Source organism: Martes martes, assembly GCF_963455335.1.
Source record: "Martes martes genome assembly, chromosome: 18".
NCBI lineage: Eukaryota > Metazoa > Chordata > Mammalia > Carnivora > Mustelidae > Martes > Martes martes.
This window is the reverse complement of record NC_137906.1, coordinates 1,225,422-1,241,559: the sequence shown is the minus strand read 5'-3', so window position 1 is coordinate 1,241,559 and position 16,138 is coordinate 1,225,422. Positions and strand designations below refer to the sequence as shown.

Sequence of the window (16,138 nt, the reverse complement as noted above, 5' to 3'; positions counted from 1 at the left end):
GATCTAATAAAAGTTTCATTCCCATTATTCAATCCTTGACGACAGGACATGAAGGAACTGATGAACTCTGGTTCGGGGCCGCTACCGGAGTAAGTGGGTATACTCTTTACCTTTGTGCAAAGAAAGGGAGTGAGGTCAGGCTACGGCATTTGCTTTACAAAATGCATTCTGCAAGGACTGAGCTCTGCAGACAGATCCAGTGCCAAGAGTGTGAAGGAGGTTTAAATCATCTGACAACAAATAATTACTGAGCACTGACTGTTTTCAAGGTGTAATGCAAGGCTGAGGGTAGAAAGACAGTATTTCATTTACAAATGGACTGTGCTAGGAAGTTTCTCGATACAGCAGATGTTTATAACAAGAAACACATTTTCACAAACAAGCAAGCAAATAATGATCACTAAGATTCTTAGGCTAGCAAATAAAGGCCTATTTAAGTCTAATGAAGCTAAAATATATGTTCATTTACAGGGAATAAAACAGAAAAATGTTTCACAAGACTAGCAGTGGCAGAAAAGAGGGAACCAGTATAATAAAGAAATAGCGTCTATTGGTTTAGTTTAAATAAATGTGCTTAATGAAAAGGGATCTAAACATTTACTGAACCCAGGCATATATTATCCCACTGAATTCTCAACACAAACCTATTAAAGTGATACTACCATTCTAATTTTGAGGAAATTTAGGCTCAGAGAGGATCAGTAACCTGCCCCAGGCTACATCAGTACTTTTCAGGAGCGTTATCGAAGTATCAGAGCCTGCTCCTCCCCACTCCCCAGAAGACTCTAGCATGTGGGTGGGGGGGGGACCTCATCTTCCTTATTCATTCATCCGCTGAAGGGTGTCTTGGCTCTTTCCACAGTTTGGCGACTGTGGCCATGGCTGCTATGAACACTGGGGTACAGATGGTCTTTCTTCTCACTACATCTGTATCTTTGGGGTAAATACCCAGCAGTGCAATTGCAGGGTTGTAGGGTATGACGCCTCCATCAGAAAGGATGAACACCCAACTTTTGTATCAACATGGACGGGACTGGAGGAGATTATGCTGAGTGAAATAAGTCAAGCAGAGAGAGTCAATTATCATATGGTTTTGCTTATTTGTGGAGAATAAGGAACAACACAGAGGACACTGGGAGATGGAGAGGAGAAGGGAGGTGGGGGAAATTGGAAGGGGAGATGAACCGTGAGAGACTGTGGAGTCTGAGAAATAAACAGGGTTTGGGAGGAAGGAGAGGGGGTGGGTCCTTAGGTGAGCCTGGTGGTGGGTACTAAGGAGGGCACGTACTGCGTGGAGCACTGGATGTGATGCATAAACAGTGAATCCTGGAACACTGGGGAAAAAAGAAAAAAGACTCCAGCGCGTGCAGACTAGGACAGAGCCCGTACGTGCGCGCACGCCCGCACACACCTGGAAAATACGAGACACGAACAAGTACCGTGGCTGCTTCTACAGGGAGCCCCAGGCCTATCGCTGGCCGAGGGTCAGTCTGTATAACCAATCTCACACCTTCAGGGCATTAGGTGACCCTGAGGTACTGTTAAGGTGTTCATGCCAAGCCCGTGTGAGGGCCAGGCTCTGGGAGACTCCTCGTCTCACGCCAGTGCAGGCGAAGGACAAGCTCCCAGGCACCACCGTGGACCGGCGGGCGGAGTCCGTCCCGATCCGTGCCTTCCCCGAAGCGCGAGGGCTGGTGTCTGGGCTTTAGACCCGACCCGGCGGTGCCGGAGCCACGAAGGACCACCAGGGCGGCCTCTCTCTGTCGAGCCCCCAAGGGACTTCCTTACGGACCGCACAGGTGGCTGTGCTCCCAAAAGTATGTTTAGTTTAACACAGAGACTTCTAAGTGTTTCCGGAGGAATCTGAGGTTACTTAGCCTACCACACCGCTGGCTCCCATCAGATGCTTCTCGGACAGCGCTTGTTTTAAAAACCGCCATTTTAGGAAACTTTTCACTTTAACTAAATAAGATGACAACAATAATGAAAATGTTTTGTCAGACGTTAAACAGTTTAACTCGACTGAACAGGAAAGACCGCCTTCTCCTCTCCTGACTTCATTTCAATCACTGGGATTACAGAAGTAACGCGCGCTCACTGCCCATTCGCAGAGCAAGGACGCGTGAACAATAAAGTCCCTCAGCCTTTCCCTGTCCTTCTTCTAAATACAACCCTGGGAAGAGACTTATATCCTTCCACACTTATCTTATATATAAATATGTCCAAACGTATATGGTTAAAAATCCAATCAAGTATTATTCTAGAACTTGTTCTGCTTCCTCAGCACACTAGACTCTGCAAACATCCGTTTTGCTACTTCAGTTTAAAAGGAAGATCATTAACCTGCGGGACAAACGAGGGCTGAATTTAACAAAGCACGCGATCCAGTCCTCAGCGGCGCAGCTACTGCAACACAGGCCATTTCTGCCTTGGGCCTCCTACAAAGAACGAGCTGATCGCCCCCAGGCTTTCCCCCGATTCAACTGTTACCTGTTAGGGTATATTTTATCATTTACATAAGGCAGTTAAAACTGAGAACAGATGACACGTTTCTCCAAAATTTTTAAGTCAGATCTGTTCAAGTGCCTGATTTTACCTCTGTGGCCTCTGCCTTACTTAATAAGACCATCCATGTCCCAAACAACGTCTCCATGTCGAATGTCGTCCTGTCTCTGGTGCTTTGACCAGGCCCTGCACATGGAGGGAGCTGACAAGTATCTGCCGGATGCGAGGGTCAAACAGCAAAAAGGAACTCTTGTTTGAAAGCAACCATGTCATTACAACATCTCAGCTGTAGCCAAGAGGCTTTATTTCTGAGTTCCAAACTAAAACATCCATCAGAGAATTTCACTATTTACAAAGTAGCCATCTTTCTTTTAAAAAATAATACTGGGTGACTCTTCTCTGTAAACAAGGAAGGAGGGAGAGGAGGAGGGAGGCGGGGAGAAGCGATCGGCCAACTTGCTTTGTAACAGAAGTTTTACCGCAGCCTCACTGGGGGCAGCATTCTCGAATAGCTAAGTCATAAATTAAAACCTCATTAATCCCCGGTGCGGGCCAGGTTTTCCTAGGCTGACACATACACCGCAGATGTAGTCCGCTTCTCCGCATCACCGGGGCTCTTGCCAAGAGCAGCCTTTTAAAATTAAGAGCAATTTCAAAAGAAAAGGGTGTCTCCGACCTGACGAGAGCTGGAGCGCCGCACACTCAGCAACATTTCATGTCTTCCCAGCTCCCCGGCCCCCCGGAATACGGCACCCCAGAACACGGGACTCACTAAAAGAGCCGCGGAACTCAAACACCCCCTCAAATGACGCCGGGTACAGCCGCTTCATGCACACGCGCTGAGGACGGAGCTTTCGGAGACTGGGTGAATTTTCCGGTCACCTTTTGTCATTACGCGGATTCTTAGTTGTCCAAAAAACCCATCTGCCTCGTAGCACTGCACGGCTTTAACACCAGGGCATGCTGACGACCTCCCAATTCCCGCGGCCAGCCCCGCCTCATCCCCGGAGCGGCAGGCTTCTGTAAACGACGGCCTACGGGACCCGCACCTGTGTGCTGGAAAGATCTCTCCAACGACTGCGGCCAACACAGAACTCGTGAAATGACCCGCGCACCCCCGTCCTCCCCCACTGGTCTCTTCCAGCTCAGTAAACTGTTCCACAGCCACACGATCGCTTCGGCCAAAACCCAGGTGCTGTCCTGATTCTGTCTGTTCCTTCACTCCTGCATCTCAGCTGGCAACAAGCTCGGCCGGTTCTACTTCCAGAATCCATCCCAAGGGCACGCACCGCTCTCCAGCGGTATCTCCGACGACCTTCCCAAGCCGCCCCATCTCTTGCTTTATAACTAGTCTAGCTACTCCGACTCTGAACCTCTAATCCATTCAGGACAGCAGCAGGGTGACCTTTTAAAATCACAAATCACATCACATCCCCTCCAGCTTAACATCTTTGCCCAGTACATCTACTATTCAAAAAGCTGACCATGAAATTTAGTATAAAACCCAGTTCTTTTCTTGCTTGGAAGTTCTAACAGAATCCGGCCCCATCCCACCTCTGCGGCTCACCTTGTGTCTCCGCCGACTCAGCTGCCCCACTGAGATCACACGGGACCTCTGGACACTACCTGTGCCAGTGGCCCGGGATGCCCTGACCCCAGGCCTCTGTGTACCGCACTGCTTCTTACTATTTAGGAATCAGTTGTAAAAAAGTCCTCTTCTCCTCAGCAAAACCCCCTTACGAAATCTAAAACAGCCATTCACAATATCTAGCAAAATAGTATCTGCCCTTTGGCACAGAAATCCACTTACAGGAATCCATCCCAAAGAAACACTGGCAAAAGCAGGCCAGAGACAACCAGACATGACTGCCTCCTGCTGAAAGTATAAATACCACCAACCAAATCATCGTGAAATGCAGACACACACACACCTGACCAATCTTCTCTCGATCTAACTGCCAATTTACAGGGAGTACAGGGGGCACAGGAACATGCAGTCAGCAAAATGTGAAATACAGACACAGGAACTAGCCAGGGTAAATAAACCAGATTACTGGTGTGGGAGGTGGGACGGAGGGAAGGAAACACGTGGAGGAGGAACTAACAGGTTAAAAGAAATTTAAGAGAGATAATCCAATTTCAGTCAATGACCCTTATTGGGACCCAGATTCACGAATTCTGTTTAAATAAGAAGAAATAATCGGTCAAGTTTAAAACCTTCTATTTGCGACACTTGCATGACCGTTGTGAACACCGTGCACCGTGAGAACGGTATTCTGAGTAAGTGTTTGAAACGAGTGTCTGTCTTTTAGAGACATCTCCTCAAACAGTTACGGGTGAGTCATACAATGTGGGGCTCTGCTTCCCAGCAACAGGGTAAGGCAGAGAACATGGGTCGGGGTAGAGCCGAACAGGACCGGGGAGGAGCTGACCGCTTCTGGAGCCCGGTGATGACTGGCGGAGGGTCACTGGACCAGTCTCTCTACTTCTGTTTATGTTTGAAATTCTCCATGATAAAAGTCTATTTTAAAGCCAACCAGTTCCTCACTGTAACGCTATTTTATTTCTCAGGACATTCATGTTACGATATAGTTTTTAATTATTCATTTTGTGTTGACTGTCTACCTCTCCATAAACATAAAACCATAAACATAAGCTTTCTAAGAACAAAAGCTTAGTCTTTACTGTTATTATCCCCAATGCCTAGAACAGTGCCAGGCTCTCGATTAATATTCCTGAATGAATAAATAAAACATCTGGGGCCGCCCGTTGAGTTTTAAAAGATGCTAACCTCACGGCGGCCAGCACGGCACCAGGGGCGATACGATGACCGGCCGGCAGGAGCTTACCTTCACCTCGATGAAGTCGGGATTCCCCAGGGACACCAGCTCGGCGTAGGCCTGGAGCTCGTCCGCGTTCCACGCTTTCACCAGAGTCAGTCTGTACACAGTGCGCTGTCGCTACAACAGAGGAAAAGCCAACTTTGTTTTTATCTTGGTGGAAGTCACACCTAGGATGATTTTCATATTACTTCAATGAGGACCCAGCGTATGCAAAACTCAGCACTAACTTCTGTTAAGTCTCCAAGTTATATTTTGTAGGAAGATGAAAAAAATGTATACAATACAGTAAGATTCCTATAAGCCCTTTACAGGCACAGATGCTAGCGTGTATCTTCTCTCACTCTAACCTCGGACACTGCATTAGGCACCCGAATGTTTCCCGACGACGACACACTGATCTAGATTTAGTAAGAAACCGTAAATTGACCGAATGGTTTGAGACGCTGAAAATCAATTCAAATAACCTTCAGGCTCTCAATCACTCAAGTGATTATGGTAAGAATTTCTAATTACTCTGGTCTTCTCTCCTGCCTTCTCGTCCTTTAATGACCTCGCTGGCAGAAAAGGCACATTTCTGAACTGTCAGCGCTGTCACCTGTCAACCACTTAAACAAAAGAGGTGCTGGTTCTCTGAAAGCAAGTAGACAACAGACATCAAAAGCTTTAAAAAGTTTATGCCTCTGACTTTGTAATTCCCTTCCAGGACCCCAGACCAATGTTCAAAGCCTTATTTCAACATCTCAGAACATTCCGTGTAATGGTTTGAAACCTAAAGCAAGCGTGGGGGCATGAGCTAAGACTTGCCTCCAACCCACAGTGTACGGCAAAGGTGCTGTGAAGTACGTGCTTATGTGCCCGTGATTACGTCCGCCTGCAGCAAGTTCCCAGGCAATATCCATGCTTTAAGCAGCAAGGTCTAACATACTTCAGAGAAAAACAAAGTGAGGTGAGAAATGAACAAAATGGTATCAACCTCTCTACTTATGTCTATGTTTGAAGATGTCCGTAATTAGTGAAAAAGAAGAGACACTTGAGATCTTTAATGAAAAAAATCGAATGAACAGTATTAGGCAGCCATACCACAAAACGTTCTCAAAAATTATTTTAAAATACAGTATGTAATAAAGCTTGAAATCAGGCAACGTGATGCCGCCAGTTTTATTTTTGTTTTCCAACATTTCCTTAGCGATTCGGGGTCTCTTCTGATTCCGTACGAATTTTAGGATTATTTGCTCCAGCTCTTTGAAGAATCCCGGTGGAATTCTGATCGGAATGGCATCGAAAAGTATAGATTGCTCTAGGCAGCATAGACGTTTTAACAATGTTTATTCTTCCGATCCAAGAGCATGGAATGGTCTTCCATCTTTTTGTGTCTCCTTCAGTTTCTTTCATGAGTGTTCTGTAGTTCCTCGAGTACAGATCCTTTACCTCTTTGGTTAGGTTTATTCCCAGGTATCTTATGGTTCTTGGTGCTACAGTAAATGGAATCGATTCTCTAATTTCCCTTTCTGTATTTTCATTGTTAGTGTATAAGAAAGCCACTGATTTCTGTACATGGACTTTGTATCCTGCCACGTTACTGAACTGCTGTATCAATGTGTGTTGGAGAGGATGTGGAGACAGGGGAACCCTCTTACACTGTTGGTGGGAATGCAAGTTGGTGCAGCCACTTTGGAAAACACTGTGGAGATTCCTCAAGAAATTAAAAATTGAGCTTCCCTAGGACCCTGCAATTGCACTACTGGGTATTTACCCCAAAGATACAGATGTAGTGAAAAGAAGGACCATCTGTACCCCAATGTTCATAGCAGCCATGGCCACAGTCGCCAAACTGTGGAAAGAACCAAGATGAATGGATAAAGAAGATGTGGTCCATATACACTATGGAGTATGATGCCTCCATCAGAAAGGATGAACACCCAACTTTTGTATCAACAGACGGGACTGGAAGAGATTATGCTGAGTGAAATAAGTCAAGCAGAGAGAGTCAATTATCATACGGTTGCACTTATTTGTGAAGCATAACAAATAACAGGGAGGACATGGGGAGATGGAGAGGAGAAGGGAGTTGAGGGAAATTGGAAGGGGAGATGAACCATGAGAGACTGTGGACTCTGAAAACAACCTGAGGGTTTTGAAGGGGAGGGGGTGGGAGGTTGGGGGAACCAGGTGGTGGGTATTAGGGAGGGCACGGATTGCATGGAGCACTGGGTGTGGTGAAAAAACAATGAATACTGTTACGCTGAAAATAAAATAAAATAAAAAATACAGTATGTGATGCAAGAAAAGACAGGAATCTTCCAGATTCCTCCTACATTGCTAGGATTCACCTAACAAAAATGGCAGAGAACTGCAGACCACGCTCATTTGTACTTCTTACATACATAAAAATCTCACAGAAATTTTAGCAATTAAGATTTGGCACTATGTTAAAAACTCTAGGAAAGCAGGGCGCCTGGGTGGCTTAGTCAGTTGAGTGTCCTGCTCCTGATTTCGGGTTAGGTCAGGATCTCGGGGTCGCAGGATTGAGCCCCACGTCGGGCTCTGTGCTCAGCGAGGAGTCTGCTGGAGATTCTCGCCCTCCCTCTCCCCCTCCCCAGGATCACGCTCTTTCTCTAAAATAAATAAATAAAATCTTGAAAAAAATTCTAGGAAGGTAGGGATGAGTCGTTACATGGTTTAACACAGAAAAATCCACGTGGTCTTCTTCAAGGATACACAAAGATACTTGATGTAACTTAAAAGCCATCCCTAATTTTAAAACAAAACAGAATAAACAAATCAAAGACCATTTGTAACTCAAAAAACCATATTCTTAACACAAAGAAAACACTCCCACAGTCAACAGTCAATGTCACTCGCAGTCATTTAGAAAATACAGGTGTTCGCCCTCAGTCGGACTAACGGGAGGGCGCCCACTCCGTCACGTTTAGCGACGCTTCCCCTGAACATTGAAATCAAAGCAGTACGGCAGGGGAACCAGAATTATTGGGTACTACACAAAAAATAATTACTTGCAAATGAAATAACTGGCCTCCTGGAAACCTGAGAAAGTCAACTAAAAAATTATGCTAAGGAAAAGTGGCCATTTACTAAATAAAAGCATAAAACGAACAGCTCTCCTGGCACAGATTAGTGGAGTAAATATGGGTGCTGGGGCCAGACCGAATCCCAGACCACATACTTAGTTTGCTACCTTTACACCCTGTTCTCAGTTTCTTTTTTTTTTTTTTTTAAGATGTTATGTAATTACTTGAGAGACAGCACAGAGGGAGAGGGAGAAGCAGGCTCCCCGCTGAGCAGGGAGCCCGACGCGGGGCTCGATCCCAGCACCCTGGGACCATGACCTGAGCTGAAGGCAGACGCTCAACCGACTGAGCCACCCAGGCGCCCTGTTCTCAGTTTCGATTCTATGTAAACCGCGGGTCCTGCACAGGAGAAAAAGCGTGAGTCCGCATAGACCTGAGAACCCAGCCTGACAGCGGTAAGTCCTCAACAGTATTAGCTGTTAGACGCCAGCAAAGACCAATTATGAAACGCAAGCAAGGAAAATTTTACTGACACCTGTAAAACACACGTATAAAACACCTCGTAACTAGTTTGTGAAATAACACGGACACTCAAGAAAATAAACTTTTCCGAGAGACCTAAACAAAAACTCACCTACACGGAGAGCCATGATAGATTTATAAACACAACGTTAACTTAGTGGGAGTTTAACATTCCCCTGAACAGACAAAGCGGCGAGAGCACCAGCAGCAGCAGCAGGGGTGAGCAGTTACTCAGCGCTTACCACGAGCCAGCTGCTGTTGCGCGGGCCTAATATCAGAGCGAAGACTCCGGTATTTTCTAATCTTTACCACCGATCATACAAAATCGGTTTATTATCTTCACGTGACAGTTTTGAAATCGAGGCCTAGAGCCGTTGAATCAATTTCCCGAAGTTACACAGCTGGAAAGCAGCAAGGCCGGGACGTGGACCCAAGCAGTCCGGCTCTCTCTCGCTCTGCTGAGCCTTTTCAGAATCATGAAATGAAACATACAAAGAGAAGGGTGTATGGAACCCGCATGTGCGGCGGAGGGGCTGACATAAAGAACACACCCCTTCGGCCACCATTGTTCCCTCTGTCCCCAAGATACCTAATACCCCAGAGGCACATCACAGTTGTAGATTCCCGCCTGTCTGAAATCCACATAAAGGGAACCATGTTCTTTTGTGTCTTGCTTCTGTCACTGAACATGTCTAGGAAACTCCTCCACGTCACCGGAAGTTCACATCTGCTCGTTTTCTTTGTTATCCAGCGTTCCGTTATTTGAATATACAATAATTTACTCACCCTTCCCCCACGGATAGACATCTGGACCATTTCCACTTTTCAGCTGTTACACCTTTATGGCACTGGAGTTTAACTCTGCCTGTTTCGGGAACCTGTATCAAATGCTATGATGTATGTATCTTCTTTTAGGTGTGGCTTCTCCCACAGAAACTGACCTCTGTCATACTGTGCAACGTAGCCGTCCAGATGTCTTCATTCCCGTGTGGTGGTCCATTACATGAATATACTACTGGGGAAAGTTGTCTGTCTGTTCCCAGTTTGGGTCCCTTACAAAATAACATTGCCACCAGCGCTGTTATGCTTAACTCCCGAGATGCACGAGAGCACGTATTTTTCTGGGATGCACCTCGGAGCAGAAATGCTCGGTCTCTGGATAGGCACTCACGCAATTCCGGACCCTGCCAGCCCGGCTTCCAAAGTCACTCCACTTAACTTTCTCCCACAGGGTCTCAGAGTCTCAGCCGTCTCTCTTAGTCACAACACTTGGTGGTGTTAGTCTTTAAACTTTGCCACCCTTGTATTGTTTGATTTTGTATTTGCCTGGTTACTAAAGAAGTTGATTATGTTTCTGGCCACTTGGATGTTAGCTTTTGTGAAGTAGCTGTTCTAGTGTATTAAATATTTCTTTATTGGGCTGTCTTTTTCCTACTGATTTTTTTCCCCAATTCTTTATATATTCTGGCTACAAGAAGGCTATTATAAATGTCTTGGGAATATTTCCACACACTTTATGGCTCTCCTTTTCACTTTCTTCATATCTTTGGATCAGCAGAAGTAACTAATTTTCATACCTTTTTATCTATAACTTACTTACAATCAAATTGCTACAGACAAAGAGAAGCATTATGGGGTTACTGGAAAAGGAGTATTATTGGACTTGATTAGATTAGTTTGTTTCAAATTATCAACTTCACATTCTGGGTTTTGCTGTGTCTATGGGGAGCGTACTCAATGGCATCATTTCAGAGACTTTATTTAAAGTGTTTAAAATTAGTTAAAATAGTTCCTAAGGTCTCTAAAAGAACAAAAGGGTGTTAGACTAGTTAGATTAGATTAAAACAAAAACTATGTGCAGACGTTGCTTGAAAGGTGAAAGCTGGAATTTCCTTTGCAAAGGAAATACTTAAACTTATTTTATTCTTCTTTGTTAAAAAAGAAAAAAGAGTGTAAACTGGATTGTATCCATTTAATTTGAATTAAACTTTTTTTTCAGTTTGGGGATTTAGTACTTTCAATTTGCACAGACTCTAGAATGGTCATTACTACAGAATTCTCTGAATGTGGCATGTTATCTGGTAGGGACAGGTACAGTGTGGTACCATGGAATATAAAAATGAGGATGAAGGTATTTAATTCAGGCAAACAGCTTAGCTACTTGCTGTTTAGTGTTCAATGTTATTTGTAAAATGTCACAATGTGATTTGTCGAAAATGTCAAGAAGTTGGCTTGTTATAATTACACGTATTTTCTGTTAACTTTAAGGGTCTAAGATCCCCCTGACCTGCCCCAGTGGTGCACACAGACACAGCAATATAGGGGGGGCAGGGAGATATCTGAATGTAATAGCACATCAAATGTGGCTGGTCTCTAGCAAGAGACCTCGATGTTCACCTCTAAAATTTAGACCAGATCTTTGTGACAGATTTTAAATTTGTGTTTTAACTTACGATGTTTCCTGGAGGGATGCAATACATCAACTGAAAATACATGGATGAAAAACCGAGGTCAAGATACCAAAGGTAAATGTTAAATGCTTATCCAAGGGGACCGAGGGAGAAAAGGATTAAGTACAAAGCAGAAAAGGCCTGAGTAGTCAGGAAGGACGCGGGAAAGGAGCAGAAGTATAAGATGAAAAAAGAAACATGGTCTGGCACAAGGAAGGGTCTGAGTCCATTTCAGCTACCGTCACCACCACTAGCACCAGCTGCGGCACAAGTCCCCCCGTGTACACGGGTATCCACCAACAGACACTGGGTCCCTCTCTATGCCAGGCGTAATTCTAGCAGCTGGAGATACAGCAGTGAGCAAAGCAAACAAAGTGTGGCTTGTTGTATGACTTACATTCTATTCTGGTAAGTGAACAAAACCAGAGTCAGAAAAAATAGGCCACAGTAGTAATATCAAGAGAGCAGAGGAGCCAGGAGACCAGCAGAGGCAAGCGTCCACCACCACGGCCTTCTGCACCATCTCCTCAATCTACAAAAACCAAAGTGAACGTGGACCAAGTGCATGCTTGTCAAAAAATTAATTCTGAACCGAATGACTTAAAGCAAACAAAACAAAACAAAAATCCTCAAAATTAAAACAATTCCTCAATGATGACTATTGTTTCTAAAAACAAAGGAATATTTTAAAAAATATTTTAAAACCTCTACTAGAAACTGGGCACTCTATCAAACTCCTTAGGAGCCATAACTATTATTGAAATGGTTTTAAACTAAGTTTTGTACTATTTGTGGGAGACAAAACAGAACGTGTCAATCTGATAAGTCAAATAAACAAAGAATGAGAAAATAAATTCAAAGATACAACTCATAAACCGAATGAAATATTCTTTACATTCAAGGCAAACTATTACAGAATTACTCTGAAAATAAATTAAGTAACCAAACAATTTTAACCTTAATGAACAACTAAAAATGCAGATCAAGGAAAGAGGGTAAAGGCATGGTTATAAGACCCAGTGAAGGGGCGCCTGGGTGGCTCAGTGGGTTAAACGTCTGCCTTCGGCTCAGGTCATGATCTCAGGGTCCTGGGATGGAGCCCCACATCGGGCTCTCTGCTCAGTGGGGAGCCTGCTTCCTCCTCTCTCTGCCTGCCTCTCTGCCTGCTTGTGATCTCTATCAAATAAATAAATTAAATATTTAAAAAAAAATTTAAAAAGACTCAGTGAAGAAAATCTGATCCAACAGGAAATCATTAAAGGAACTTAAAGGAACACTCATCAAGCCACTAATAATGTTTACTTCCCAAAAAAGGAGGACAATTGTAGGCTTCTTATATACATTTCTTCTTAAAGATCCAAACACCATGAAGTGTACTAACACACACATTACAAAAGTCTCAGGAGAGCAAAGAAAAAATGGCAAAAGGAATATTTGAAAAAAGAATGCCAATAACTTCAAAAACTTGGTGAAAAACATAAATTCACACATCCAAGAAGCTCAACAAATTCCAAGAAGGATGAACTCAGAGACCCACACTAGGATGCATGATAATGAAACTGTCAAAAGACAAAGAGAACCCTGAAAGCAGCAAGACAGTTATTTATCACGTATGAGACTCCTGACAAGGTCCAGAGCCCACTTCTCACATTTCTCATCGCCAACCATAGCAGTCGGGATGCAACTGGGGAGGTAGTGGGGGGGGGGGTTGTCAATCAGGAATATTTTACCTGGCAAAACTATCCTTCAAAAAATAAAGGAGAAACCAAGCCACTCCCAGAGAAGAAAAGCTGAGGGAGTGCACTGGGAGCAGACCTGCCCGAGGAGAAAGGAAAGGGAGTCAGTCCTTCAGGACAACCGGAAAGGACACCAGACTGTAAATGGAAAGCAAATGAAGAAATACAACTCCAATAAAGGTAACTGCATTGATAAATAGAAAAGCCAGTATTACTCTATTTTTGGTCTGCAACTCCTCTTTTTGTTTCCAAATGTGATCTGAAAGACATGTACATAAAAGAATAACTACAGGGTACCTGGGTGGCTCAGTCATTAAGCGTCTGCCTTCGGCTCAGGTCACGGTCTCAGGGTCCTGGGATCCAGACCTTCACCGGGCTTCCTGCTCTGTGGGGAGCCTGCTTTTCCCTCTCCCCTGGCCTGTGTTCCCTATCTTGCTGTTCCCCTCTCTCTCTCTCTCTCTCTCTCTGTCAAATAAATAAATCTAAAAAAAATCTAAATAAAATCTAAAAAAAAAAAGTCATTACAAATCTATGTTAAATGGGCACACGGTGTATAAAAATGTAAGGTATGAAATTAACAACATAAACGAGGAAGACGGAGTTGTATAGGATCAGTTTTTGTATGTAATTGAAGTTAACCTAGTAGGAATTCAAACTAAACTTAAAAATTAAAGGTCTTTTCTACTATTAAGAAAATAACTGAAAAATATGCAAAAAGGAAAATGAAGAGGGAATCAAAAGGCACACTGGGAAAAAAACCAATCAAACTAAAAAGGGCAGCACTGGAAGAAACGACAAACAAAAGGATGCAAGACATACAGAAAACAAAAGTCATACAAGTCTTCATCATAATCACCTTAAATGTAAGTTGACTAAATTCACCTATTAAAAGACACAATGGATTTTTCTTAAAAAAAACTTAAAGCCTTCTACACTGCCCACAAAATAGGTTCACTTCAGATCCAAAGATACATATTTCTTGAAAGTGAGAGGATGGAAAAATTAGATTCCATGAAAGCAGTAGACAAGAGAGAGCTGGGTGGCTATCCTCCTAACAAACCAAACAGATTTTAAGTAAAGGTTGGTGTAGGAGACAAGAAAGGCCCTTACATATCGATAAGACGGCTAACTCATCCAGCCATAACAATTATAAACATATATGCACCAAGCAACAAGCACACCCAGAGGATCCGCCACAAGATTAACAGCCAGCCTCTCATCAGGAGTATGAACCTTTGGGGTCCAGAGTTCTTCCTGGCGCTCCATCACACTGCTCACATGGCTGATCTTGGGTTTCCAGAACCTCCTGGAGGTTCAGGGTCGTACTTTTAGTTATCAGTTCCTCTGGAGATTGGAACTAATAATGGAATTAGTTAAGAAACTAATAAGGCGCCAAAGCCTCCACCATAAATCATATTTCTAGACTGTCCAGTGGCCAAAGCTCCCATGCAAACAAAGATATTTCTGTCAGGTAGGACATTCCAAGAATCAAGAGATCATCTCCCAGCAGTTGAGGGCAAAAGCCATACATCTGGGCGCATGGGTGGCTCAGTGGGTTAAGCCGCTGCCTTCGGCTCAGGTCATGATCTCAGGGTCCTGGGATCGAGTCCCGCATGGGGCTCTCTGCTCAGCAGGGAGCCTGCTTCCCTCTCTCTCTCTCTCTGCCTGCCTCTCTGTCTACTGTGATCTCTCTCTGTCAAATAAATAAATAAAATCTTTAAAAAAAAAAAAAAGCCATACATCTTAGGTAAAGTTAATTTTTCACTATACGCTAATGGGTCAGAGGAAAAATGAAAAGGGAAAATACTTTGAGATAAATAAAACAAAACTACAACATACCAAAACGTAGAGAAACGGAAAAAGCAGTGCTTGGAGAAAAATTAATAGCTCTAAACACCTACATTAAAAATAAAAAAATCTTAAACATTAACCTAAGTTCACACCTCAAGTACCTAGAAGAGTAAATTAAAACAAAAGCAAAAAGAAAGAAAGAAATACTAGAGAAGAGAACAGAGTAAAAGAGAGAAGGGAGAAATTCTGGAGAAGAAAGAAACCCCAAGCTGGTTCTACGAAAATATCAGCACAATTGACAAACCTGTAACTAGACTGAAAAAGAGAGAAGACACAACTAACACAGAAATGAAGGCGGAGACAATGCTGCCAACCTTGCAGAAATATAAAGGGGTACAAGAGAAGACTGTGAACAACTGTATGCCAACAAATTAGATATAACCTAAATTAAGTGGACAAATTCCTAGAAACACACAAATTGCCAAAAATGACTCACAGAGAAATGGAAAATCTGAACAGACCTGTAACAAGCAAAGAGATTAGATCAGTAATCAAAAAACTCCCAACCAAAAAAAGTCCAGAAACAGATGGCTTCACTGGTGAATTCTGCCAAACATTTCAAGAATAATTCTCCAACTCTTCCCATTAGCAGGAGAAAAGGGAACACTTTTGAACTCCTCTGAGACCACGTTACCTTTGAACCAAAGATATCACAAGAAAAATATCAAGTATCCCTTATGAACATAAATGCCGAAATCCTCAGTAAAATGCTATCACACCAAATCTCACAACGTATTAAAATATTACGCAGCATGAATAAGTGGGATTTATTCCAGGAATGAAAAAGAAACAGACTGCATGAATTCATTTGTATGAAATATCCAGAACAGGTGTATCCTTAGACATAGAAAGCAGATCTGTGGTTGTCAGCAACTGGGTAAGGAGGGTGGCTTACTGGATATAAGACTTTGTTTTGGAATGATGAAATGTTTAGGAACTAGGTAGAGGTACTAACAACATCGTGAATATACTAAGTGCCAGTGAGTTCTTCACTTTAGAATGGCTAACTTTATGTTATTTGAATTTCACCTCAATAAAAAATAAAAAGTTCTTGTCAAAATTCCAGCTGCCCATTTTTCAGCGGGGGGTGGGGGTGGGGGGGCGCGGGTGTCTGGGTGGGGTGATTTTCAAGATGCGTACAGAAATGCATATGGACTCAAAAAGCCAAAATAACTTTGAAAAAGAACAAATCTGGGGGACTC

The 16,138-nt window shown here is 43.4% G+C and overlaps 1 protein-coding gene across 4 annotated transcripts in view; it reads right to left on the bottom strand.

Moving 5' to 3' along the window:
• LOC308359310 (S-adenosyl-L-methionine-dependent tRNA 4-demethylwyosine synthase TYW1-like) overlaps window positions 1–16,138 on the bottom strand; it is a 202,991-nt gene that overhangs the window by 26,781 nt on the left and 160,072 nt on the right. For all 4 annotated transcript variants that reach the window (XM_080830286.1, XM_080830285.1, XM_080830287.1 and 1 more), the window contains one exon: window positions 5,355–5,465. In XM_080830286.1, coding sequence (XP_080686412.1) covers window positions 5,355–5,465 — 111 coding nt within the window. The remainder of the gene's footprint in view (window positions 1–5,354; window positions 5,466–16,138) is intronic.